This window comes from Erpetoichthys calabaricus, chromosome 4, assembly GCF_900747795.2.
Source record: "Erpetoichthys calabaricus chromosome 4, fErpCal1.3, whole genome shotgun sequence".
In the NCBI taxonomy this organism is placed as follows: Eukaryota; Metazoa; Chordata; class Cladistia; order Polypteriformes; family Polypteridae; genus Erpetoichthys; species Erpetoichthys calabaricus.
Genome location: NC_041397.2, coordinates 211,533,310 through 211,560,957, shown reverse-complemented (window position 1 = coordinate 211,560,957; position 27,648 = coordinate 211,533,310). Strand labels below are relative to the sequence as shown.

The following is a 27,648-nucleotide window of genomic DNA, read 5'->3' as shown; positions in this document are numbered from 1 at the left end:
GTTTTTGATTTTTGTGCATGACTGTCTGTGTCATGGACTGCTTCCATTAAGTTGCAGGAAAGCAGTGTTGGCTCTTCTGCTGAAAAAGGGTGACCTTTCTGACATCAAGAACTGGTGACCTGTAGCTTTGCTCTGCTCAGACTATAAAAAACTGTCTAACATAGTAGGAGTCAGACTAAATAGGGTGATGGAATACATCGTTCATCCTGATCAGACTTATTGTGCACCCAGTTGAAAAATTCATGGTGGCATTTTTCTCATAAGGGACATCTTCAACACCTGTACGCTTCTGGGTCTGCATTCAGTATTTACGTTACTCAAACTGGAAAAAGGTTTTGATTGAGTGAAACACAAGTACTTCTGGAACATAACTGATGGCTTTGGTTTTAAACTTTTGTTGATCAATATAATTAAAATCTTGTATAATGACATTCAGAGTGTGCTGAAATGTAAAGGTGTTTTTCCATCTTTGTCCAAAACACATATTGTTCAGGAAAGCAGTGTCTTTTCCTGCTTAGCATGTGCAGAGTTTCAATGGTAATCTGCTTGCCATGTACTTTAAAATAAATTATATCTGTATTTTTCCTTTAAGTCTTTAAAAGTGTGGCATGAAGGAAACACTGGTATAGAATTGTTAATGATCCTTATATAATTGCCTGTAACTTACCTAAGTTGTCCTGGTTTTGGTGTATCTTTATGGTTATTATTATGCTGTTTCATACTGCTAATATGTAAGCACCACACAAAGTAAATCCTCATTTATCTGTAATATTCTATCATTCTCTTAAATGCTTTTAGATAAACTGCACACATGTGCAGGCCTGAGATGACTCTCTAAATCATATCTAAATTTATCTTTTATACAGAAATTGTTTTGCTTTAAGCTACTACGTTTTAGTAGGTGCCTGTTGTTCCAAGATAAGAAATGCTATTGTTTAGTCATTCATTATTTATATCCTAGATATTGTTACAAAGAATAAGTCATATGTGTGCAACCTAGACAGAGGTTTCTCATACTAACTGCCCATTATCTACATTTGTAAAACAAATCTGACATTTACTCCTTGAGTGTAACTCAATACATTTGATTGTTCTGCAAGAGGTAAAAAGATTTTGCTTCCTCCATCATTGACAGTTCTAGAAAGTCAATGACTTGCTCAATACAGTTACTAATGATAACAAGAAAATGGGATAATGCAACTTAAAACCATTTTATTTGATCTTGTTTAAGAAGGAATGCATCTTATTAAATATATTTTCTTGATTTTAATTTGCAGCTGAATATGCATCCACGTTAGAAATGGTAAGTTTTCCCTTTACAATTCAACTACGATTTAATAAATCAGAATTACATGTCAAAACTAAATAAGCTTTTTTTAATATTTTTTCAATTACATAAAGGGCATAATAAGTGTTTTGTATAGGTTTTAAAAATACTGATGTGTGCATATCTTTTGTTAAATAACAATACACTACACTTCTTTTTCTGCAGGGAAGATATAAACAAACCACTACTTTCCAACATAAACATTGTGAAAAATGTTTCAACTGTCATTGCAGGGCCCCAATCGATATCACTAACTCTTGCTTAGTGGTTAATTGTTCCTTAAATTGTGGGGCTTCTTTCCACATGTGCAAGGAGGAAGAACACAAACTGCTATGTCCTTATGAAAAGGTGCCATGTCTCAATGCTGGATTTGGCTGCCCATTTACAATGTTACGTTTCAGACTTGGCAAACATCTGGAAGTCTGTCCAGCAAGTGTTGTGTGTTGCTCGATGGAATGGAACCGCTGGCCTGTTTCAGAAACAGAAAACACTCTCTATTTGAATGTCATGAAAGAACCAGTTAATCAGGAAAATTTAGATATGTCATTGGCCTTGCAAGATCAAAAATTGTTATTTAATGCCTTAAAAATGAAATCTATTTTCCCTGAGTTAATGAAACCAACTGAAGAATTAAAAATCACAGAGTCTGAAGATGAAGGGGCAGTAGGTGGCATGCAGTGTCCTGCACTCACATCAAACACAGAAGAAAATGCATACGCAGAAGCTGAGGAGAACATATCTACAGGGGAGGAGTATCCTGTGCTTACTCAGGCAGAGTTAGAAGCATTGGCAAAAGACAAAACTGTGGCGGAGCTGGATAAATACAAGGAATGGGAAACTATTTTTAGCAAGGAGCTCTCTAGCTGCAGCCACACCGTAAAGGTTGCAGAAAAGAAGTCTAACAGTTCCTCAGTAAAGGAAACCCCATCTACTGACAAAAGTCAGAGAAAAAGTGAAGACATTCAAGAAAAAGTAGTAACTGAAGTGACTGGCGATGGCAGCTCTGAAAAGGTGGGACTGGCTCCTTGGCAAGATGGAGTTATGGAGCGGCTTGGCAAAGAGATGAATGTAAAAGAATACAACATGTATCTTGTTCACCATGGCAGTATGCTAATTCGGTTTGGCCAGATTTCTGCTTGCACACCAAGAGAAAAAGACTTTGTGTATGGCAAACTAGAAGCTCAGGAAGTTAAGACTGTGCGCACCTTTAAAGTTCCTACCAGCTACTGTGCCAAAAGAGGATGTGTTGGGGACCCTTATGGTAAAAGAAAGAAAGTGAATAAAGCAGTAGACACATCTGATTTGGGAGTCACAGAAAATGATATTCCAAAACAAGATATAGTTAAAACAACATTACTTTGCTCTTTGGAAAGAGAACTGAAAGGACATGTAATTTCTGAACTAGTTGCTACTGATGGATTAACTATAGACTTTGGAACTCAGACTTACTTATTTGACTGTGAACCATTCTTAGCTAACACTACCCTGTCCGATCTTGTTAAAGAAAACAATCAATTTCTTGAGCTTCAGCTTCAATCAGAATGTGTAACCAGAAGACACAACAAAGTCAGCTCTATGTTCACCTTTACCTGTGATCATTTCTTTAGGCGTGATGAATTCTCTTCACATTTTAAGAATATACATGCAGATATTCAGTCTTCTCTCAATGGCTGGTTTGAAGAAAGGTGCCCTCTTTCCTATCTAGGGTGCACTTATGTTCAAAGGCGGTTTTGTCCTGCTAAACAGAAGGCAAGAATTGTTTATAATGAAGATCTAAACACCTTCTGCTTAAAGCCAGTTGTCTCCAAAAAACTCTTTGAAGGTATCAAAACAAAGCCTACTTTAAGAAAGAGGGCAAAAAATCTTGACTCTTTAAGCTGCCTGCCATTTGAGATTCTACAGCACATTGCTGGATTTTTAGACAGTTTCAGTTTAAATCAACTAGCTCAAGTGTCTCATCTTACGAGAGATGTCTGTGCCTCTCTCCTTCAAGAAAGAGGAATGGTATCTTTGAAATGGGAAAAAAGAACATATTCACATGGAGGATCTTCCTGGAGAGCTAGGAAAAAAGTAAGTCAAAAATATACATAACCACTTAATTATTATATAGTAGCATGGTTTTTATTAGTAAACCATCCTGAGAATATGCTTGAAAACAGCATGGTGGAGCAGTGACTACCACTGCCACTTCACATCTCTTGTATACTGGGTTTGAATTCCTGCTCATGTGAATTTCAGTTTACACATTCTTCCAGTGTCTAAGGTGGCACAATGGTGCAGTGGGTAACACTGCTACTGTTGGTTCTCCAGTCTTAACCTTATGTTCCCAAAGACATAATGTTTAGTTTGAATATGATCTCCACAATTAACACTATGCATGTGTGTGTAAGTGGGCATATAAAGGGCTTAATGCCCTATTAAGGGCCACCACTTCCTGCCTTATGAACAATACTGTTGGAATAGGCTCCAGCACACTGCAACACTGAATTGGATTATGTCAGGTTAAGGATGCTGTGCTATGTTCAAGTCTCTCAGTTATTGATGTTAAAATCCAAGAAAACTTGAAAAAGTTTTGTATAAAGAATCAAAAACAAGTACATTTTTGAATGGAATTATGAACTTAATGTCAAATTAAAGTCAATCAAAACTGGCAAATTTAACTTGAAGCTTATTTTTGCTGTATTCTACTGAGTACTGGAAGGTTACATGGGCCACACGGTGACTCTAGTTTGTCTGCTATTAGCCATGGTATTCCATGTTTTATGCTTATGTAGCTGGTGGATGGCTAAATGTTGGCAGATGGAGCTTCATAAGTGTAGCATGATGTTCTCCAATTTGCTAATAGAATGCTTTTCTCTTTTTCCGTTCTCGCTGTGCACTTACAGTTTCTGTCAGTCACTCCATACTAGAAAAAATAACACAGAGACACAAAATAAGTTGTAAAGGAGCTTGTCACATGTGTTTGGTTCTGCCCGTTGCTGTATATTGTTGAAAGAAAAGTTTGGGGACCTGGGAGGTAAACCATTTGGCAAAACGTGAGATCCTAAATCACAGTATTCTACCGAATGATAATACAACCCATGAAGTGGATGTGCACTCCTACCACCACTAAAGTGCACTTAAAAAAGTCTGACAAGAATATGCACATTTTCACTGTGTTCATATTAGGTTACTGAGATATGAAAGAATATGATTCTAATTACTCTATAAAAGAATGAAACACTGAAAGCACTCATGAACTCCTAGGCACTTACAGTCATAAAGCCCTATCCATGTCACCACTCCAGCAGAAACAAAGCTCTTTAGTTTTAAACATGTTTTAAAAATATACATAATTTTCTTTAAAAAAAAAATTGAACGCAATACAGCTTTGCCCCCTACTAGCCTATCAATGTACTCATAAAAAGAAAAAGTAGCTCTGCAAACAAGATCACCAGAGCTTATAAGTCAAGTCAAGTCAAGTAGCTTTTATTGTCATTTCAGCCATAAACAGTTGGCACAGTACATAGAGAAACGAAACAACGTTCCTCCAGAACTCACATAGAACACAGGATTACAGCACAAAGACAAACAGTGGTACAAACGAAGATATTGCAGCACTGACCAGTACACATTTATGATATCTTAAAGTACAAAAAAAGTAGCATGTTAAGCCAAAACGTGACAATATCTTAATAGAAAGAACTGATGTAAAAATGACACTAGAAGCTGGAAGAATGTAACAGTATTGTAATAAATATTATAATAAATATAAAGACATGATCTATTTGAGTGGGAAACCTTGTGCATGCTATCAGTCTAGTCCCCGAGTGTTTAGGAGTCTGATTGGCTTGTGGGAAGAAGCTATTACACATTATGATAGTGAAGGCCAGAATGCTTCGGTACCTTTTTCCAGACGGCAGGAGGATGTATAGTTTATGTGAAGGGTGATTTGGGTCCTCCACAATGCTGGTGGCTTTTTGGATGCAGTGTGTGGTGTATATGTCCGTGATAGAGGGAAGAGAGATTCCATTGATCTCCTCAGCTGTCCTGACTATCTGGCGCAGGGTCTTGCGATCCATGACAGTGCAATTCCCAATCCACAAAGTGATGCTACTGCTCAGGATACGCTCAATCAGTTGTGCAAGTTTGATTTGTAGACTCAAACTCTCACTTGCAGGTGCCACGTTGCGCCATGTGGCAGCCTTTACAGGAGCTCCCTTTCTCTTTTTAAAATTTACTTAGAATTATTAATGGTTTTAATGTAATAAATTAATGTTATTAATTAATAATTTTAAGATTTGGCCTCTGGCTTGTTTCCATACATTTTTGAATGAATTATTTAAATTAAAATGAGAAGATGCTGCTGTCGTCTGCCTCAACTGCTTCTCAGACATACTGCAAAATAAAGAAATGTTGCACAGTAAGTGCAAAGGATCTGATGGCTTCCTACGTCTATAACATCACTGTGCTCACCACCAAATAAAAAGACTCCTGTTACGCCCTGTTGGAAATTCTGCTCATCTGTAAATGAAAAGGGCAAAAGGGTGAATATCTGTAGCAAAGATAAAATTTACAAGCTCGGTCGGTGATGGAAGAGGTGAAGATTTGGAACAAGGACTAAAGTAAAGTGGAAAGGATTCAGACCTGGGCTGGCTTCATATAATGAGAAATGTTTGAGTGATTTCATATAAGTTGCTTTATCTGTTATATCCCATAACTAAACTAAATGTGCGTTGAATTGAATTGTGGACTGAATTTGTTCATGTCACTGCCAGGGAAAGTATGTTACATCATAACTGGCTGACTCAGCAACAGAAATTATTCACTTTGTAGCAATAACTTTTTTGAATAATCAATCTTAATGCTGGTGACTGAATCAAGGCCTGTTAAGCCTGTTCCTTTCATGGACACTACCCTATCCAATATTAATGCCTTTAAATATTAACCTGTGGCACAATCCAAGCAGGTCTGACCTCATCTTACTGCCACCTACAAGCCTGTATTGACAGTAGCAGTTATTTATTATCCAAGCCAGAAGATTTTATGTATGTTTGAAGGCGGTGGGGATTGTTGTTTGTTTTTATCATATTTATTTATTTGTTTAATTTTGAGCTTCTGTAAAATTTTAATTTCCCCTTGAGAGACAAATAAAGTATAATCTCTATTATCTATTCTGCAATTTGATAAGCAATCTTACATTGAAATCTTGTTTTCTCTGTAAAGTACATTGTGATTTGAGGGTAAGGGCTGAGGCCTAGGTGCTAACCATTTTTTTATTTACTAAAAAAAAAACTTAAATCAGCTAAACTTTAAAATGTATTTTATTTATACTGTATGTCTACTCTCTAAGACTCTCTGGCTTTTTCTCACAACTCAAAAACTAGCATGTTAGTTTAACTAATATAACGTTCCCACACCTGCTAAATCCATTCTAGGATGAGATCTGGAGCATATTCCAGCTATATCCTGCACATTGTTGAACCAAGACCTAGACAGGGACCAGTCCCAGACCCATTGTGCTAATTCCAGTATCTAAACTTGCCCAGTATGAGTGAGGGTCCATGTGGATGTGAATTTTCCCTGAGATATTGTAGACCATCCAAAGTAAGTTCCCATCTTATGCTCATTGTTGCAGGTATAGGCCTTGGCCTTGCACAACCATAAACTCAGTGAAGTGGGTTTAACAATAATGGATACATGCGACTCTTTCTTGAAATGGCAGTACTTACCATTTTTTCACTGACACATAGTTGTGATATAATTTGTGTTAGGCTCTCTTTTGATAGTTTCTAATAATCCAAAGGTTTTATTGAGTTCTACACAGGATTTTACTGCTCTTTTTATTTAGATAGGCCATTTGGAATAATATAATCACTTTTTTATGTGAGCTGTCTCTCACTGCTGAGAATGTCATTTTCCAAAGGTGAAAGACTAGGATAATTCCTGATATTACAACCTTTGTCACTCAAATACCAGGCAATTTAATATAAATTCAACTCTGTTTACAATTAAATGATTCTTATTATGGTACGACATAGTGATGCTTAGTAAAGCAGTTTTACAGTTCTGAACTCCTGGGTTTAAAACTAACTCTGTGCAGAGCTTGTTGTGGGCACTCTGTCTCCATATCTGTGTGGGTTTTTTTTACAGGTATTCTGGTTTTCTTCCTCATCCACTGGCATAGCTGGGGGGAGGGGGCACTTTTTTAGGGGCAGCACTTTTTAATAAACTTTAGTACTAGACTTTTTTGACAATTTTCTTTGATACGGCTTTAGCAAGCTAATGTGTGTTATCTGTGTGTCAAAATTACACCATTTTAATATTTACAAATACATATGTTGAAAAACTATATTTTGTGAATGCCAAACTTGACAAGTTTGCTGACTTACTCCGACCGAAGGCTCTCTCTTTTGGCTTATTCCAGCCGAAAGGGATGGAACTGTCAATCTCATTATTAATATTTTATTATTCTCTCAATTTCAAGATGAAGCAAACAAAAGAGAGAGGTGCCGCTTTTAGGAAAAAGAGAAAGGCAGGGTAAGAAGTATTAAAAAAGAATGAAGGGGCTTTACATAATTAACTATATCATAATTAATAATTAAAAATGTAGTTCAAATCTTTGTCATTTTCATTTTTTGTTTTACATTTATTATGTTTTACAATGTAAGTGGATGGATGGTGGGGGTTGACACACTCAAAGACTGCTCTGGGCGACAGAAACTATGCCACTGTCCACATCTCTAAGACATGCTTGTTAGGTCAAAAGGTGACTAATACTGATGGACGTGCATGTCTGTGTGAATGTGTTCAGTGGTTGTCACATACCCAATCCAGAGATGTATTTTAGTTTGCACATAGAGTTTCCACAATAGGATTCTGCTCCTGTTACTCTTAAAGTAGGTAGATGGCCATCACTTTAATTGAGGTTTAAAGAAAGAGGACCCAAAGAAGCCTTTGTTAAGGTCTTGTTACATAATAGTGATTGATTGATGCATTTTTGTAGTACCTAAACTAAAGTGTTACTGGATCAGGTAAAATGAGAGGAAGATGAAGACCTAATTATGAGAGACTTTTTGTAGCGGTGTCAGGTGTTGGACTGAAGGGAAACAAACTGGTGTGGATTAGACAGTGGATTAGTGGGTGAAAAGGTGCACCATGATGGAGGTAGAGTGGATGAAGCCCAGAGAGAAGCCAAAAGTAGATGTGGTTGGAGGTTGTGTCAAATGATCTGAAAAGAATGGATCTCACCCTAAAGAATGCCCATGGCTGGGGAATGTGGAGAAAAAGATTTGTTGGGCGACCATCAAATCTGGGTTTATCCAGAAAATGGCAATTAAACCAGTAATAATGATGATGATGATGCATGATTCTGTTATCAGCAGAAACTTTCATTAGTTGCAAACAACATACACTTTTTACATACACATTTTAAGCACCTTTCATATTGTGTGACATATAAGACTGAAAGGAAATAATTAAATATTAATCATAAGGCAACTGCAGTTTGTCTTACCAATACTTTATTGTATGTTGATTTTAGTCAGGATTTTGTGTAAATGGAAAACTTATACTACACATAGAGTGTTGAGTATATACAGTAGGATAACCATTCTTGTAGCAATATAGATATCTAAAGTCTGCAGTATTTATTACAAACTTTACTCACAATGTTCACCAAGATAAGAGAAATATACTGTTTGGTACTTTTAAAACATTTCTTAAGATACAGAGATGAAGTCAGAATTATTGAACTAAGAACATGTACAAAATAAAATGCTTCTTACATAAAAACCGTGCACGCCGTTATTTCTTCAGGCAGGAAAGGGAGCATGTTAAAAGTACAGTGTTAACACTTTTGTAGATTATAGTGACTGAAGGTGCCCACTATAACAATAAATACCTAGGTGTAATGCTGTATGTAAAAAGATTGCTTTAAATTAAAGAAGGAAGTTTCCTGTGCATGTAAACATCATGACAGTAAACCAAGTATTTTTAGTGAAGGACAGCAAAATATGATGTGGACATCACCAGTAGTGCCTCAGAGATTGACAAATAAAAGGTTCATACCTCAGGCTTTATCAATGCCAAGTAAATCATCAGTGATAATCTTTTAGGCTTGTTAGTAAGTGATTACATGTTCATCAGCAAGGTAACTAAATGGTGAGGGTTGGTAAGATCCTATTTTAATTTATATATTTCTATATACTAAAGCACCAATGGTGGGGAAGCTGATCTGGATTAATTATTTTGTAATAATCAGAGAAAAATTCAGGATGTAGAGGTGATTGAACCGTTAGGGTCAAGTGAATACAATATAACACAATTGTTAGTGCTTTGAAAGAGTGAGGATGCACGGATCAAAACAGTTAAGTTTTACTTTCATATGGCAAACAGATCTTGCGAGCTCTAAAAAGGATAAACTGAGATAAGCTTTTAAGTGTGGAGACAGTCAAGGAGCAGTGGGACATGTTTAAAAATGTTTTACATATAACGTAGGAGCGGTCCATCACAAATTTTGGAATTAGTAAGGATTAAGAAGCTCTACAATGGGTAAATAAGGAGATGAAAAAGAAGCATGCAAAGGAAAAAAACTGCTGTATAAGGTGTATAAGAGTAAAAACTCCAATGTGAATCAGAGAACGTATAAGAGCATGAGGTGGTTATAGAGTACATATGAAAACCCTTCACACATATTTTTCAATAGTTACTGCAAACTAGGGAAATTTGTAAGGAATGGAAAATGGCAAATATTACTCTGTTATATAAAAAAGGTGATGGGGCAGATCCAAGTAACTAAAGGCCAGTAAGCTGCATGTGCATCAACAGGAAATTTAATGTAAGGAATCATGAAGGAGAAAACTGAGCAACACATGGCAAGAACCGGAGTGTTAAGGAACAGTAAGCATGGGTTCAGATGAGGGAGGTTGTGTTTTACTAACATGCTGGAACACTATGGGCATACAACAAAAGAATACAATCAGAGTGTTGCATACAATATTATTTATCTTGACAATTAGAAATCATTTGATAAGGTCCTATATGAAATGCTGGGCATCAAACTATGGAACCCTTTCAGAATTGGATGATTTTGAGAGTGGTGTTCCTTAGTGGTCAGTGCTGGGGCAATATATAAATGATAATAAAAGGAATATAAACAACAAGTTGGTTAAGTTCACATATTGTACCTGCATAGGTGGATTTGTATGAGTCATTCCAGAGTGAGCTTCGACAAGAGTTTAGAATAAGAAGGCAGTATTTCAAGAAGGCAAGTGAGGAGGAAAGATCCTCCGCAAAAATTGTGATGAAGCTCTCCACCCTCTGCACAGCTGAATGGCATAGGAAGAATGGCAAGGAGGGGGCCAGAATGAGAGCAGCCTTCATTATAAAAACCATTTGGGTTTACCAAGAAGACCCACGGGCTAAAACAAACCAGCCAATTTTCTTATACTCAAGAGGAGGTTGACCACTACCTCAGTAGTACATTTAGTGACAGAGCAGGAGAGTAGGAATTAGGGTCATGCAAACCCTTGATAACTCCATTAGAACCCACTCTTCAGTATCAAGAAGTAAATTCTTAAAGGGGTAAAAGTGGCTAAACAAGCTCTGCACAAGGCCCAAGTGGAGTACCACATGTTGTCTACAAGAGATGTCCCAGAGTCTTGGGCCAACTTAGGAAAACCACTAATTTCATCTGAAGGAGGGAAAAGGTAGCCCAGGAGTAGAAGTATGCTGAGGTTGTGTCATTTCCAAAGGAAGGGAACGCAAGTACCATTGAGTGGTTTAGGACCATCTCACTACTCAGTGTTGAGGGCAAAGTATCTTATAGCATTGTTGCACAACACTTGACAGAGATTCTCCTGAAGAATACACATGAATTGTAAATCAAGACACCCTGGTGGTACCGCTCTGATTTACAGAGCTGATTTTAAAGTAGAACAAACTCTATTAACATCCTACTTATCCTTTGAATATCATGTGATCCAGTTATTAGGCGTAGAACCTTTCACTATTAATAAAGTGTATCATTTCCCCAAACCATGTAATTATTTTAATGCTGAACTGTCATTGTTTATTTTTCAGCTTTTGCATCCCCACAAAATTTGTAAACTTGTAAACAAGCTGCAATTAGTTCAAAGTCCTGCTGCTTTCTTACTGAGTCAACTGAGGCCCATAATCACATTACACGTATTCTATACAAACGTCATTGCTTCTAGTTAAGTACTATATCAACTTTAAGATTCTTGTACTCACTTACAAAGCACCCCATGATCTGGCTCCCTCTTATTTAAAAGATCTAATTAAATATTATACACTCACTGCACTCTTGTATTTCTGGCTTTCTTGTTGTTCCTTATGTCTGTCTTCCATGGGAGGTCATTCTTTCAACTATGGTGTCCCTTAGCTCTGGAACTTTCTCCCTTATCATGTCCAGACTCTTCATATTTCTTTCTTTATTTAAAAAACAACTTAAAATCCACCTTTTCAAAGTTGCCATAGATTTTATCCTTTTATATTGTTATGATTTCTTGTTTTATTTTAATTTCTAAATGTAATTTAATTAATTGCACCGTTGTATGGTTTTATCTTGTAATGTCTCCTTCTGTGCATAGAAAGGTGCAATTAAATAAAATGTATTATTATTATATTTCAACACCTCTATGCAGAAGAGGGAGAGGCAAATGTGACAGAATATATCGAACACAAAGGAGAGGCCATGCAGCTGAAACAGGATGCATGTGAAGGGAAAGAAGACCTGGCAGTTAAGTGGCTGGACCTCACCAATGCCTACAGGTCAATCCCACATAGACAGGTGGAAACTACACTGGATCAATATCATGCCCCAGGCAAGATCAGGGATCTTATTTTGGACTTTTACAACTGCATCAGCCTTGACAGTGCTGCTTGAAAGCCTCTATAAGGGCATTTATGGATGACCCGACAGTAAAAATAACTTCTATACCAGGCTCCCCCAGTATCCTCCACGGCCTGAAACAACTCATCAAGTGAGATCGAATGAACTTCAGGCCAGCCAAGTCTAGGTCCATCTGTCATGAGGAAAGTTTTGATTCTTTTTAGGATGTGTCCAAATTCCATCTTTCTCTGAGAGGCCGCTCAAGTGCCTATTTAAGGCCTTTGACTGCACCCTGAGGGAAAAAGCAGCAATCCGGGCAACCAGCGATGATTTGGGGACATTGCTCACTGCTGTAAATATTTGGGGACATTTCTCACTGCTGTGAACATTTGGGGACATTGCTCACTGCTGTGAACAAGTCAGGACTGTAGGGGAAATTCATGGCATGGATTTATCACCATGTCATTCTACTACATACCCTTTGCACCTGCTGGTTTATGATGTTCCACTGTGCACCTCTGAAGGCTTTGAGAGGAAGACAACTAACTTCCTGTGAAGATGACTGGGATGACCACAAAATCTCAGCTGCATCGCCTTGTACAGGAGCAGGAAAAAACTGCAGCTCCCTTTCAGCAGTCTGGCAAAGGAGTTCATGGTTAACTGTGCAAAAGAGAGAAGCTGTATAATGAGACATCAGTGACACTAGATTTTCCTTAGCAGGCACTGAAGTGTGAACTGGAAGGAAGTGGAGAACACAGGAGGCAGTCAACCATGTGTAAGCACAGCTGTGGCATGGAGGTTTGGTGGGAGCAGTCATGTCAGATTGAGCAGGGTTTGGTAGCAACCCAAAACTATGCTTTTACAAGGCTCAGGGGAAGTTTTGAAGCTTCAAGCAAGACTGTAGGAGTCCCGTACAAGCAGTATAGTAGTAATGCAGCAATATGGGGTGTGGTCCAGAAGGGAGCAGGCTATAGTACAGAATATCTCATGGTTCAGACTCTGGAATGCAACTACAGATAAAGTTCTTGATTCAAATAGTCTGTAATGTCCTTCTGAACTCATCCAATCTCATTTGCTTGGGCCTGGCAAGAAATCCTGCATTCATGTTGAGCCAACAAAGAGGGGCAATGTAGTATATATTGAGCTGTTGCCCAAAAGCCTTGGGAGAAGGATGCTATCACTGGTGCTATGATCAAATGTTAAGGGTCATAGGAGATCATTCACAGCGAACAGCAACAACCAGAAAGGAAGTACATCACCTTTGTATGGCCTGGAAGAGAGGCTACAGGAGCAGATGGTTTACTTGCCATAGTAGGAGACTGGCAGCTGACGGCTGACCTAGGGAAACAGCTCAGATTCCCAGTCACCATTGCAGAGACCAAACTCAGGTCTAACACAGTCCTGATGTGAGAGACAACAAGACAAGTGGACCTGCTGGAATTAACTGTAACATGGGAAGTCTGGATTGAGGAAACTTCCAAGAGGAACTGGTCCAAGCATGAGACACTTGTAGGCGAATGCTGCAGCTAGGAATAGAGGGCCCAATATGAGCCCATTGAGGCATACATATACTATGCATACATACTATAGTGAACTACACACACTTTATGCAGAAATGCTTACTCTGTCTACTGAAACACATATAGTAAACTATGTGCCTACAAAGACTATATGTTGAAATACATAAGTGCTAAAGTGAAATGCTTGCAATCCACCATAACTGCATATTAAAATGTTCATCAATTATAATAAGTGTGATTAAATTAAACAAATGCAGTTTTAAAGAATTTAGAAGTTATTTCCTGTCTTGCACCCAGGACAATCCCTAGCCTTCCCTTATTTCTTCCTAATTTAACTTATTTCATTGAAACTGTCTGTAAAATGATGATGAACATATATGTTGGTATTATGAGGAGAGGCAATCCATGTGCCGAGTTTTCCCAGTAGCAGTGGGGGTTAAGCACTTGCACACACTTCAGTGTGCCTAAATGCCACTCCAAAAAACCTGCAGCACAACACTCAGAAAACCTGCCCAATGAAGTAATACTAAGTACATCACAAGTCACTTACAGTCAATGCAACAGGAATTCACTATTAAATGTATTTATTTAAGATCGAGTTCAGTAGAATGGACTGAAATTACTAATCTCTATTAAACACAGTTTAATAAACAGTCAATTTATAAATGACCGCTTTAGCACCTTAAGGTTTGAATGTTCCTGTTAATAGCAAATATTTTGTTTTATACTTCATGTACATTTACTTCAGGTGCAGCTTGTATATGTGAAACTTTCTATTTGGATGCAAGGTACAGATGTTATTTATGGTATGCATCAGAAAAAAATATTACCTTAATATCAAATTTCCCTAAGGTCAAATTACGATGCATATACAAATATTAGATAGGCACAAGAAGACCACATTTGCCTTTAAGAATCTGTCACTAGTAATCAGTTCCCAACAAATGATTGACTTTAGGTGTGCAAGTTTCAATTTATGGTTAATTTTCCTCAAGGAGCAATAATGACTTGTCCTTCCTGAATAATGCATGCCTCAGCTTCTCAATTTAGATCAAGACAGCTTTCTTAGAGCAAAGTACTATAGTTTGCAATCAAATCACAGTCACCGTTAAATAGAGCCAGGCTTTTATTTTGCACAGCTAATATTCATTTTATGTTTTCAAGAGTGCAAAATATAGTACTTTTAATAATAAATGTATGTATTATACTGTGGAGTGTCTGTGCCTAATCCTGAAACAAAAGCTAAAATGTCAAATATGTGAAAAGCTAAAATCCCAAAAATAATGAAAATTAAAATCAATAGTTTATTAATCCAGATGGGCTACACATAAGAAGAGTACAATGCACTATATAAATAAAATAAAAATAGAAAAGAATATTTGCTCCTCTGGGCCCGCACAATTAGTTACTGCTTGACTGATCAGGGAAGTGGCTTACCAACTGCTTATATTTAAATAAAGGCACAGACCTCTCATTCGACCAACACTGCATGTATGCATCTGTTCCCACTAACTTGTTTGTTTGGAGATTGTGTTAGCTGATGACAGAGCTCCTTTTAAATACCTACATGGGAACCGCTCCCATCAATTTGGGGTCAGGGTATCCCAGCACTACATGACAGTTGTGGCTCCTAGAACCTCTAAATGGATGGACACTCTTTCATTTAAAGAAATTTGTTGTGAACTATGATGCTAAAAACGGAAACAGTTTATTTTAATAGCAGGATTTTAAATAGTAATTTAGTGGTATGGATTAGGTCATCTGTCCTCAAAACGCATGTACTCCCTGTGACATAAAACCAGGTAAATAGCCAAAAATTCAAACGGAAAAATTAAATAAATCAAACTGCAAACGTTAAATCAAAATATACATTTTTTTCTCTTGGTAGGCAGCTAGAATTTTTTTGTCTTATTTATTTATTTATTTATTTTTATTTAACTCTTTCAGGGCTGATGTCGACTTTGTCGAAATTCAGGGGTAGAGCACGGTAATCAGCTGTAAACTACAACAAAACTCGCCCTTACATTTAAGATTGACTCTCTTTGCTAGAAGGAAAGTTAAGTAGCTTTGTTGATTTGAACTCGATTCCCTGCGTGAGTAGCGAAGAGCAAACAACCTCTAAAATGGCATCTACATCTAGCAAGAGACTAAATACGCCATGGACGTTTTACATATTATCGCTGAATTGGACTCTGACTTGTCGGACTTGGAATTTGATACAAGTGATCAGGAGATGGACATCAAATATGAAAGTGAGGTACCAGCATCAGCTCATCAGTCCCCAGATGATCGTGGTACTGAACACGTTTGTGTAGTTGATATGCCTACGACAGCACTCGCCCTGGAGGACAACCACTTATGATGACAAGAGGTACAAACCATCAAACAAATTGAGTCTCACTGCGACTGCCACCGCCGCCCACCTGTGCGAAGGCAGCCAGCCCACCGTGCATTCTTGCTGGCCATTGAGGTGCCCCCACGCAGCCACTGTCTCCAGAGATGCCAAACTTGTGCCAACAGCAGCCACAGCACATAGCAACAGACGTTTTATGTTGATTTATGTGTGAAACCATTGCTTTGTGTGCTTTATTGGAAAAAAATATTCAGCCCTCAAAGAGTTAAACCTATTTTACTTTTCAAGGTATTCTTTCTTCTTTTTTCACAACAGAAGATGCCCTATCTGCAAGCAGATTTTTACAAGAGAATAATGCTCAAAGTCTCAAAGTTAGGAAACACAACATTTTTTCCAGGAAAATGCCAGTGGATTAATCTGCATATAGCTGCCTCACCCGTCAAAAGATCACATTTTAATTGTACATCTCTGGAATGATTTAAAATAAACTAATAAGTGTACAGATGCACCACTGGCTACTAATCAGACCTAAGGAACTAGAAGAGATATGAGTTGCACTGTTTTGAAATTATGACCTGATAAATTCAGGTTGCTTGGACAGATTAACTCAATATTAGGTGTAGCCAATAAAATGTATCAATGTATTTTACATATTTAATTTGATATTCTTTGACACTACTCTAATAGAGCCATTAGACACTACATTTTCAAGTAATGCAAGTTTTACCTAAGGTGCAGGGGTCTGGAGGATCCCTAATTAACCCTGTGGTCCCCTTGAAGGCTGTATGGGATACGATTCTTGAGTGGGAGCAGCCCGCTGAGCAAGGAAGGAAAGTGCAACCTTTAAATCATGTGAATTCAAGGACACCTTCATAAGAAACAAATAAATATGAGTCATGTACAGGTGTTAGTGCTTGCCTTAGGGGGGCATCACCTCTGTGATGTTGGATAGTGAGACAGTCATGGCTGATATCATGATACTGACAGTTGGGAACAGTGAGAAGCTAGCCGTGACTTGTTCCCAGTTGGTATGTTTTGTTTTGTATTTTCCTATAGACTGTAAAAAGGGAAGCTGAGTACTCATTAGGGTCTTCGGTACCATGTTGCTGTTAATTGCTGAATAATAAGTAAGCCTGCTATTGGGATGAATCTTTGGCAGTGCTATCAAAAGTCCCAGAGGTCAGCAGCAATGTGCAGGGGCACGCGGGAAGAGGCCTTGATCAGAATACAATTTAAAGCAAATTGGAATTCAGAAGGAATGGATCAGAGCTTTGCTGCCACAGTCTTACACACACACACATGCTCCAAGTGCATAATATGTTGTGAAAAGTTGCTGTACTGTATGATTCTAGTCAGATGTACAAGGTGATGTGGTTTGGTTGCTGTTATGCTTCAGCCAGGGTTTCACTTCTGGCTCAATGTTTTCTTTTTTTAATGTATTTATTGTATTTTAAATATCATTTTGAAAATTGTGTAATTGATTGTAGTTTTGTTTATTGAATATAATGTTGCTTATGTCAGTATTATGTTGTTGTATGTGTTACTTTCAGTGTTTATGTGGAGCCCTAGGGATAGGTCCACCTAATGCTGCAGTTGGTGAGCTACCTCCAGCAGTAATTTAGGAGAAACAACCATCAACATGGCTGCTTTGGAATTGTAGTTTGTTCCTATCTTGTGGTTTGTGCTTTTTCTGATTTTTGCTCTTCCTGGCTTTAATCCCCTTGTTATTAATTTAAGGTACTGTCTCTTGTTTCTGTTTCTGGATTTATTTATTTCAGGTTTCTTCAGGTTCCTGCCTTGATTTCTGTGCAATCGTTTTTGACTTTGCTTAATAGTTAAATATGAAAGAATCTCTGTTTGGTTTTCATGTCTGAGAGCCTTTTAGGGTCTTTCCTCTCTCTCTCTCTCTCTCTCGTTGTCATGACATTTTGATATTTAAAGATTTTGCTTGGGCAGCATGGTGGCGCAGTGGTAGCACTGCTGCCTCGCAGTTAGGAGACCCAGGTTCACTTCCCGGGTCCTCCCTGTGTGGAATTTGCATGTTCTCCCCGTGTCTGCGTGGGTTTCCTCCGGGTGCTCTGGTTTTCTCCCAAAGACATGCAGGTTAGGTGGATTGGCGATTCTAAATTGGCCCTAGTGTGGGTGTGTTTGTGTGTGTCCTGCGGTGGGTTGGCACCCTGCCCGGGATTGGTTCCTGCCTTGTGTCCTGTGTTGGCTGGGATTGGCTCCAGCAGACCCCCGTGACCCTGTGTTTGGATTCAGTGGGTTGGAAAATGGATGGATGGATGAAGATTTTGCTTTGTTTAGGCCATAGACCTGCTTCCAGAGTTTGGGCCTAGGGTATTTGGAAGTGGTGAGGCATAGTCCCTTGGTGTTAGACCAGTGGTGGAGCTCAGGACTGTATTTTGTCTGAAAGTGTGTCACCGTTTTTGGTATAGTTTTTAATTTGACACTTTTTTCAAGTGCTTGCAAGCTTATAATTGGGGCACACCTTTAATTCAAGCTACCTGATTATTATACCTCATATGACCCTCTGCATCTAAAAACATACAGGAAGTTAGCTCATGGGGAAAAGGAAAGTGTTTCTGCCCATGTGGGCTTGTAAAAGGGAAACCGATTTGGCACACGTGGGCTTTTAAATGAAATTAATTTCACTAAAGAAAAAAATAATGGTCTCTCTATACCAGTGTTTCTCAACCTCGGTCCTGGGGGCCCACTGTGGCTGCAGGTTTTTGTTCCAACCAGCTTCTGTTTTTAATTGGACTCCTAGGCTAATTAAGTGAACTGTTATTTCCCAAGTTCTGTGTTTTAGGAACAATATAGAAATTAGAAAACTAAGTTTGGTTAAAAAGAAAAAAATTCATATATATATTAAAATGTACCAAGACGTTATATGGGAATAATGTATTTTTTTTCTTTTTAACAATATTTTCATCTTGATTTTCATTTTACTTTTCTTGGTGTTCTAATTGTTTAATTAATCCATTATTTACTAATTAGGGAATCTGATGCTAAAGTAGTTGCAGCCTTTGCTTATAAAGTGTTATTTGCCGGGGTGTCTGCTCTGCTCATTTTTAATTCTCATTAATAAGATACAACAAAGGGTAAAAACTGCACAGAGAAAGCTCAAAATATGATGAAATCAACAAAAGAGAATTAAGCATTTAAATCTCTAGTAAAAGCAGAAATATTTCTAAATGTCTTATAAATGTAAAAATCATGCTGCTGTGCTTTTCTGAATGTAGGATAAAAGAAAAATAATACCAGCTAATTAAATGAGATCAGTGCTATCAGGTATTGTCACTGATTAGGAATCTGGTTGGAACAAAAACCTGCAGCCACAGTGGGCCCCCAGGACAGAGGTTGAGAAACACTGCTCAGACTTTCTCAGACTGGTTCAACCAACACAGAACTTTATGCAGAGTAAACTAAAAAATCTCAGTGTCTTCCTTGTCTAATTTTAATGTTTCACACAATGACACAGTATTGCTTAGCTGCCCTTGTAATAAAATACACAATGAAGGAGAAAAAACACTTATTGTACAAAAGACAAGAAAGCTTTTTCATGAAAATGTTATCAAATCAAGTTTTGTTTTCAACTGGCTTAATTTATTATCTGGTGATTACTGTTACAGACACATCTGTATGCAAAATAAATTAAGTAGGCATAATAATATTGACTTAAACTGTCAGATAAAACATGTACAATTTAACAGTATTATACATGGAGTTGTTTTGATTTTGAAAGCATGAGAGAATCAAAATATTTCCAAGAGCAAGTAAATATTACAGCTCTTTTTTTCAACTGTAATATTTTATAACTAATCATTTAAATCTGAGAATAACAGGGCATTTAGGACACTCCACCCAAAAAGTGTCACTCCTCTCGGTATAGCTTCATAGATCATGCGTTTATGTCAAAACAATTCTCTGGCTGTAAATGTTAGCAAGTCTTCAAATTTTCAACTCTTTTGAAAATTTATCATGTACTGTAGTGTTTGGTCTTTTATTGTGTGTTACATTAAATTGACAGTTGTCATGCCCTGCACAGTGTTGGTTTATGTCTTTGCCCAGTATTGCTTGGACTGGCTTTAGATATCAGCTGGAATAAATGTATATAAAAAGAATGAATGAGTTTAATGTTCTAAAAAAAGTACAGTGGCATTATTACAAAAAATGACGTCTTCACTTTAAGTAAATTTCTGCAATTCCCCACCAAAAGAGCTTTTGTTGTAATATAATAATTTCAGTAATTTCTTTTCCAACAGGCATTTTTTCTTTTCCCTAATATGTTGTATTTTCAGAATTCTTCTGCAATGATGTGTTTTGCTAAGTATAAATTACTTCAAGGACCAGCACAGTGGGGCAGTGTTTAGTGCTACCTTACACTCACCAATAACTAAATTATTTCCAGGTCTTTGGCTTGCTTCATTATTCCCATATCTGTATGGGTTGTTGTCTGTTTTGTCTCTCACATCTCAAAATATTAGTTTAGAAGGCAGTTTGTGAGTTTGAACATGGGTGGACTTTGGTCTCTGCGATCATGAATTCTAGTAAGAGGGATTGAGAATGTTATGTGTTAGGTAAATGACACATTAGGAGTGTGTGGAGTTCAGTCATTCTTCCATTTTCCAAACTACCCAAAAACTTGCTAAAAAAGCTACAGTACATTTATAGCATTAATTCTGAAAATAGCTCTTCATTTAGTGCATAGAATTGCATTGTGGTAGTCATTACATTTAATTATTAGATCCCAGGTTCTTCTCTGATGTAACCTGGACATGTTCTTTGTGTTGTAATTTCCTGAAAATGTTCAGAGGTGACGGCTAAGGTTTGATGAAATAAATTTAATCTTGGCTGAAACTAAAGGTAGTTTTGGCCAACATCAATAACCATTTGACTTGAAATACTAGTTACACGTGGACTTCCGGTTCTTTTTGCTCATTCTTTGAGTCATTTATTTATGCTAATTTTACTTTTCTTAATTACTTGCTATATTCCCGATGCATGTGTTATGTTTGTTTTGATTTTTGGGTGGGTCCCCACCTGCCCATCGCTGCAAGGAACTGCACTGAACAGTCCATTGCAGTTCATTTGAATTTGCTTGGGAATTAGTGAGTTAATACTGTGATTTTTTCTGCGCTTTCATGTTTTCTGGAAATTTAGAATATGCCATCCATCCATCCATCCTATTCCGCTTATCCGAGGTCGGGTCGCGGGGGCATCAGCTTGAGCAGAGATGCCCAGACTTCCCTCTCCCCGGCCACTTCTTCTAAATCTTCCGGGAGAATCCCAAGGCGTTCCTAGGCCAGCCAGGAGACATAGTCCCTCCAGCGTGTCCTGGGTCTTCCCCGGGGCCTCCTCCCGGTTGGACGTGCTCAGAACACCTCACTAGGGAGGCGTCCAGGAGGCATCCTGATCAGATGCCCAAGCCACCTCATCTGACTCCTCTTGATGCGGAGGAGCAGCGGCTCTACTCTGAGCCCCTCCCGGATGACTGAGCTTCTCACTCTATCTTTAAGGGAGAGCCCAGACACCCTGCGGAGGAAACTCATTTCAGCCGCTTGTATTCGCGATCTCGTTCTTTCGGTCACTACCCATAGCTCATGACCATAGGTGAAGGTAGGAACATAGATCGACTGGTAAATTGAGAGCTTTGCCTTACGGCTCAGCTCCTTTTTCACCACGACAGACCGATGCACAGCCCGCATCACTGCGGACGCCGCACCGATCCACCTGTCGATCTCACGCTCCATTCTTCCCTCACTCGTGAACAAGACCCCGAGATACTTGAACTCCTCCACTTGAGGCAGGATCTCGCTCCCAACCCTGAGAGGGCATTCCACCCTTTTCCGGCTGAGGACCATGGTCTTGGATTTGGAGGTGCTGATTCCCATCCCAGCCGTTTCACACTCAGCTGCAAACCGATCCAGAGAGAGCTGAAGATCACGGCCTGATGAAGCAAACAGGACAACATCATCTTCAAAAAGCAGTGACCCAATCCTGAGTCCACCAAACCGGACCCCCTCAACACCCTGGCTGCGCCTAGAAATTCTGTCCATAAAAGTTATGAACAGAATTGGTGACAAAGGGCAGCCCTGGCGGAGTCCAACTCTCACTGAAAACGGGTTCGACTTACTGCCGGCAATGTGGACCAAGCTCTGACACTGGTTGTACAGGGACCAAACAGCACTTATCAGGGCGTCCGGTACCCCATACTCCCAGAGTAACCCCCACAGGATTCCCCAAGTAACACGGCCTTTTCCAAGTCCACAAAACACATGTAGACTGGTTGGGCGAACTCCCATGCACCCTCCAGGACTCTGCTAAGGGTGTAGAGCTGGTTCATTTATTTAGCTGGTCTAAATATTCATTTAGAATATGCGTTATGTTTTTTTTTTTTACTTCAGCTACTGGATTCAGATTGGGACTTGGTTTAGATTACCTTGTGTTTTCAGCCAACTCCTTTTTACCTTTTGTGCTCTGTGGAGCTTAATTTTGTTCAGAACATTTTTTTCTGAAAATAAAGTCTTTTTTATTTATTAAGATTTTGTGTTTTTGCCCTTGTTACTAGCCTGGTTTTGATAGATTCCCTGTCTAGTAGGGCTGAAACGATGGACAATGTCAATTTGCAGACCACATCATCAATATTAATCAAAATTGTCCATGAAATCCAAACATGCAGCCGTCACATTATTTCTAATCTTGCACACCTCATAAGAAAGCTGTCAAGCACTAAGAAGTAGTTTTCACAATTATTACATTTGCTTTGTTCTGAATCAGGAGACGATTTGTTTCAATCTTTCAATTTCCAGATAGTTCAGATGCATTTCACACTGCAAACTTTCAAGTGAACTAAACATATCAATAAACACTCCTGGCTGTGTTGTGAGCTTCTTTCATTGGATAGAACCATTTTTTCAAGGGGAAAAATATCATGGATGGTTGACAACAATTGTGTTTGTGCACTGCTGCATTTTCTCTATTTATTTATTTTATTTACCTAACACAGCTGTGTGACCAAAACACCTATCATCAAACAAGTGAAAGACTACTTGAAAATTCTGCGCTACTACACTTGGTACGAAAAGGCTCCTGATCAGGGGCCTCAGGTATAATGCATTGCATAGAACTCACACTAATACTGTACAAGGAGTACAAATAAAAGTAGAAATATGCGTACACACAAAAGAATACAGATGTATAAAACAGTGTGTAAGCAAAGTTCTACGCACTTTCCCTTTATAAATGCCCCTGGGCAGGAATTTTAACGTACAGGCACAAGCCTACAGCCCCACTACTCACAGAATTTTGCCTATTTGAATATGCAAATCAGTATAAATAGCCCCTTCCTTTCAGTGTTTTGTTAAAAGACAACGGCGAAACCACATATATAAACAAAGAAGGAGGCAAGGAAAACATACTATTGGATGTGGATTAAGCACTGGTATACTGTAAGCAACAAAAGGCATTCAAAAGTGTCTGAAATAAAAAAGAAGTGGTCAGGTATCAAAGTTGATGTGAAAAGGTGAGTGTCAAAACCACTGGAGGAGCGGGCAGAATTACCGGGGTCACACCGTTTGAGCAGTGAGCTGCTGCAGTTATTGGTGAGACACTTATATATCTTGCCACAACATTAATGAGACGCATTTTAACATCACAGATAATTTTCACATTAATAGAATGGAAATGCTCACTTCAAGTACATTTGGAAACCTGGATTTTGTTGTGAATTGCACTTTGATGTTTGCCCATTCAGCAATAGTGTAAGGAAATCTTATATATCTAGATGACAAGTGGATAATACCATCCCATATACCTGGCATGGCGTGACTCAGTGATGACTGAGAAATACCTGATCGCTCATGTTGAAAAGCTCCGGTGGCTGAAAACCTGAGGGTGGATAGAACTTGCAAAGATGCAGGTATAGCACAATTCCTCAAAGTCTGCCTTTATAAAGCTGGCACCAGTTCAGCACACAACTCCAAGAGGATAACTCTTGGAAATCAAAATCGACTTGAAAGCCACTATCATCATGGGACAAGAAAATCAGTATGATCTCTAAATACGTGCTCTCTACTAATTGTTCCATTTGCGATGTCTTCTAACAATGCTAAAGCAGCCGTGGTAATTGGAATAGTTTGGCCATTCCATGCACTGTTATATTATTATAGAATGACTACAATCAAGTGCTTTAAATTTGTAAATGATATGCAGTTAATTTTGGTGTCATTGATGCGAATCTAATAAAGAGGAAACCACACAGAAACAGTAGCACTGCCGCTCATTTACAAAACTGAGCAGAAACATGAGTGCACATGCTCTGAAGCTCCATGAAAATGTGCATTGCAATAGTTTAGTTTTTATACATCTTAACATGAGCATGGAAATGGGTGTAAACATCATTTTCGTGCATATGCACCATTTATACCTGATCTCCCCGGTGCTTGGTTTGCTGCGATTGACTGGTAATTTTGCAAGTTGTTTTATCAAATTGTGCTTCATCTGCATTTACAGTATGTGCATTTTTATTTGTACACTTTTATTGTTTTAATGCTCTATGTTAACCCTCCACTTGTTATACTGTGAATGACATTCCCTATTACTGAGAGCAGACACTTAGCATGACTAATACAGCATGCAAAATTTCACCCATAATGCACAGCATTTCATTTAGTTAAACTGGTCCCATATTTGATCACATTAATACCACATGTGGGTTGTTTTGGTCTACCACATGTGGTCTGCAATTGGCATCTTAACATGTCCTTAAACAAACCAGAGTTCAAAACAACTAGTCTAAACAAACTAGATGCAGGAGGTGTGTGAATTAAGGCACCCCCGCCAAGTGAAGACCCTATATGTGGTGCATGAGTAGAGCAGCTAATTATTAATTATTCACAAGCTTCGTCCACCCCCACCAAAGAACTCCCCAGCACAGGTGATGTAATCATACATCATCAGCGTTTTCAAATGACATGGTGATGATGTGAAATATTAAGATATTCAACAGCCCTACCTTCTACTGTACATGTTTGTAATTTTTTGGAACTTTGTGCTTTTGAACTCTTAGGTATCATAAGAAAGATCAAGTTTTCTGCCTAAGTAGTTCACAAGTACCAGCAGGCTGCTGCCACACATATGCTTGAGGCATAGCAGATGCTGGAGCAGTCATTCTTCTTCATTCTGTCATGTAATTATCTTCTACAATGTGCTTCATGCTGAGCAGATGTCACTTTCTCTGTCAAATCCCCTATGTGGTTTTCCATAGGAAACACACAAACCATGATAACCTCTTGGAAGTTGCTGCTAGGCACATTTTTTTCTTTATCAGTGCATATCATGCATACATTTTCAATTATGACCAAGGACAAGGGTCTTCCCCTAGTAGATTGCATGTAATCACATGACAGACACAACCCTTAGCATTTTTATATATAGATTTAGGAATATGAAACTGTATCCAGACCCATCTAGTGCAGACACATCTACTTCTGAGCAGTGACCTTAACTACATCTCATCCACTCTAAATGTGATGGCCTTTTGTGTCCTAAAACAGTTCAGTTATGCACCCTGTCTATGTCATGTATTTTCAGAATTTTTTATAACATTTTTTGGGATAATTGATAATAAAACCAAATGCATAGACATGTTTGTGACTGTTTGAAACTGCAATCACAAAAGAATGCAATAATACAGTATTGAATGTCATATTGTACAGCAGTTATCCTATACACAAGTTGACCTTCTGGTAGCTACGAACAATGAATGACAATTTAAAGAAATATGTTGCTGCTCAATGATTGTGTTTCTGTTATGAGATGAAAAATCTTTGTTTTTTTCTTTCTTTTGTTTATGCAGGTATGGCAATTCAGTTGTCTCTTTTCCACCATAGACAGCTGGAGTTTTTCAGATATGGCACCAATGTCAGAACACCTGAAAGTCTGCCCTTTTTATGTCACTGAGAAGAAATGTGAGCCATTCCCCTTGACCAGCATGTGTGGAGATTCAGAGCAGTCACAGGAGAGAGTGTCTCTTATTTCCATGTTCCTTCCAGGATATTAAGTGATCACAAAGCAGTTAAACAGCATGTAATGTCTCATGTAAAATCTCACCAAGGGATATGGTGGTGAAGTTTCATCTTGCACATCGCTGGCTATCACATCCAACTTGACTGGCTGTGTAAACACCAAAGCTTGACACTCAATTTGACTTTTCTCTGTTTTCCTCTAGCAGAAACAGATTTCCTAAGAAATTGTTTTATTAGAAATCTAAAGGTTTTTGAACTTATTTCATTGTGATAGGTTACAATTTTGTTAGCATTCTTAATTTTGTTGGTATTTGCTTGCACTGATGTTGGAATTAAAATATTGAAATATTCTTAATATTCAGAATATTCTAATATATAATGATATGCAAAATAGTTTTGCACTCAAAATATTAACTACTTTGTAAGGTACAATATGGTGCTGTACGTGGTAGGCACAATCTATGGACTCCTGTATGCTAAACCTGTTGAACTGATTTATAAATTCTGACATATTTTACAGGTTGCTTTTGAGTGGTTCACTACACGTAACATATGTAGTATTTTTATTTGTTTTTCAATTTGCAACCGACTCTAAGTAAAGCTCACATTTAAGCACTTTTAAGTCAGTGGATTGTGTTTATAAACAAATATGCCACAGACAAGGGACACCATCATAATTTATAAACAAGGAGAGAAAACTGCTGATGAAATATTCCATCTGTCCACAAGAGGGAGAGGTACACCCACAAATGTACATTAAGTTACACAACTGTGCACGCACAAATTATCCTCTCATATACCTATCATATTTTTCCTGATTTGTGTTTAACAATTAGCTTGAGCACTTAAAAAAGGAAATATAAAATTACATTTCTGCTGTGATTTTTAATACATACAGTTAAATTCATGATTTTTCCTGTTGTTCTATTAATGAAAATTAAATGTCTTAAGAGAATGGGAATGACTAGTTTATCACTTTGAATGTGATAATAAACTTTGGTGTATCAATAAAATGTGAATGAATTGTTCTTTAAAGCGTCTGTTTTGATTGCAGTGTCATGTAATCATTAATTCAGTGTCATGTGCTAATATGAAAATTTGGATTTGCCAGGGAATAATGCACCTTTGCATCAAAGTACTAATAGACAATATGGTATATTCATGTTTTTACTATGTAGCTTACAGTCTGATCTTTCTTTCTTCAGTTCCTTATTTAAAGAATTGAAAAAGTATGTTTGATTGATATGCTTTTTTCATTCAGAGTCTTTGATTATAAGAGTCTGTGAGATCTTGTATACTATATAGTTTAATTATTACTTTATTATCACAAATCTTACTATATTTTAAATCATTGCTAGTTATGATAGCACTGGAGTGCCCAAGTGCTGCATGTTGTTCTGACAATACTACCAATTACTACTACTACTTAAGCTATTTTAGATTTTTTTTTTGTCATGGAAATCTAATTTTAAGTGTGATTGAAAATTTTGCCACCTTTTCCATGTGTTACGTACCATCTTTCAGTATCTGAATCGTAAAAGAACAGTCAAGGAGAAGGTGAAGTGCTTCAGGAACAGAAAGCC

General features: G+C 37.9%; 1 protein-coding gene across 1 annotated transcript in view; it reads left to right on the top strand.

The window, feature by feature from the left end:
- LOC114650555 (F-box only protein 40-like) overlaps positions 1-26,559 on the top strand; it is a 50,887-nt gene extending 24,328 nt beyond the window's left edge. Inside the window, exons 2-4 of the mRNA XM_028800280.2 lie at positions 1,278-1,303; positions 1,493-3,397; positions 25,897-26,559. Of these exons, the coding sequence (XP_028656113.2) occupies positions 1,301-1,303; positions 1,493-3,397; positions 25,897-26,100 (2,112 nt within the window). The 5' untranslated portion in view covers positions 1,278-1,300 and the 3' untranslated portion in view covers positions 26,101-26,559. The remainder of the gene's footprint in view (positions 1-1,277; positions 1,304-1,492; positions 3,398-25,896) is intronic.
- Positions 26,560-27,648: the final 1,089 nt, after the last annotated feature.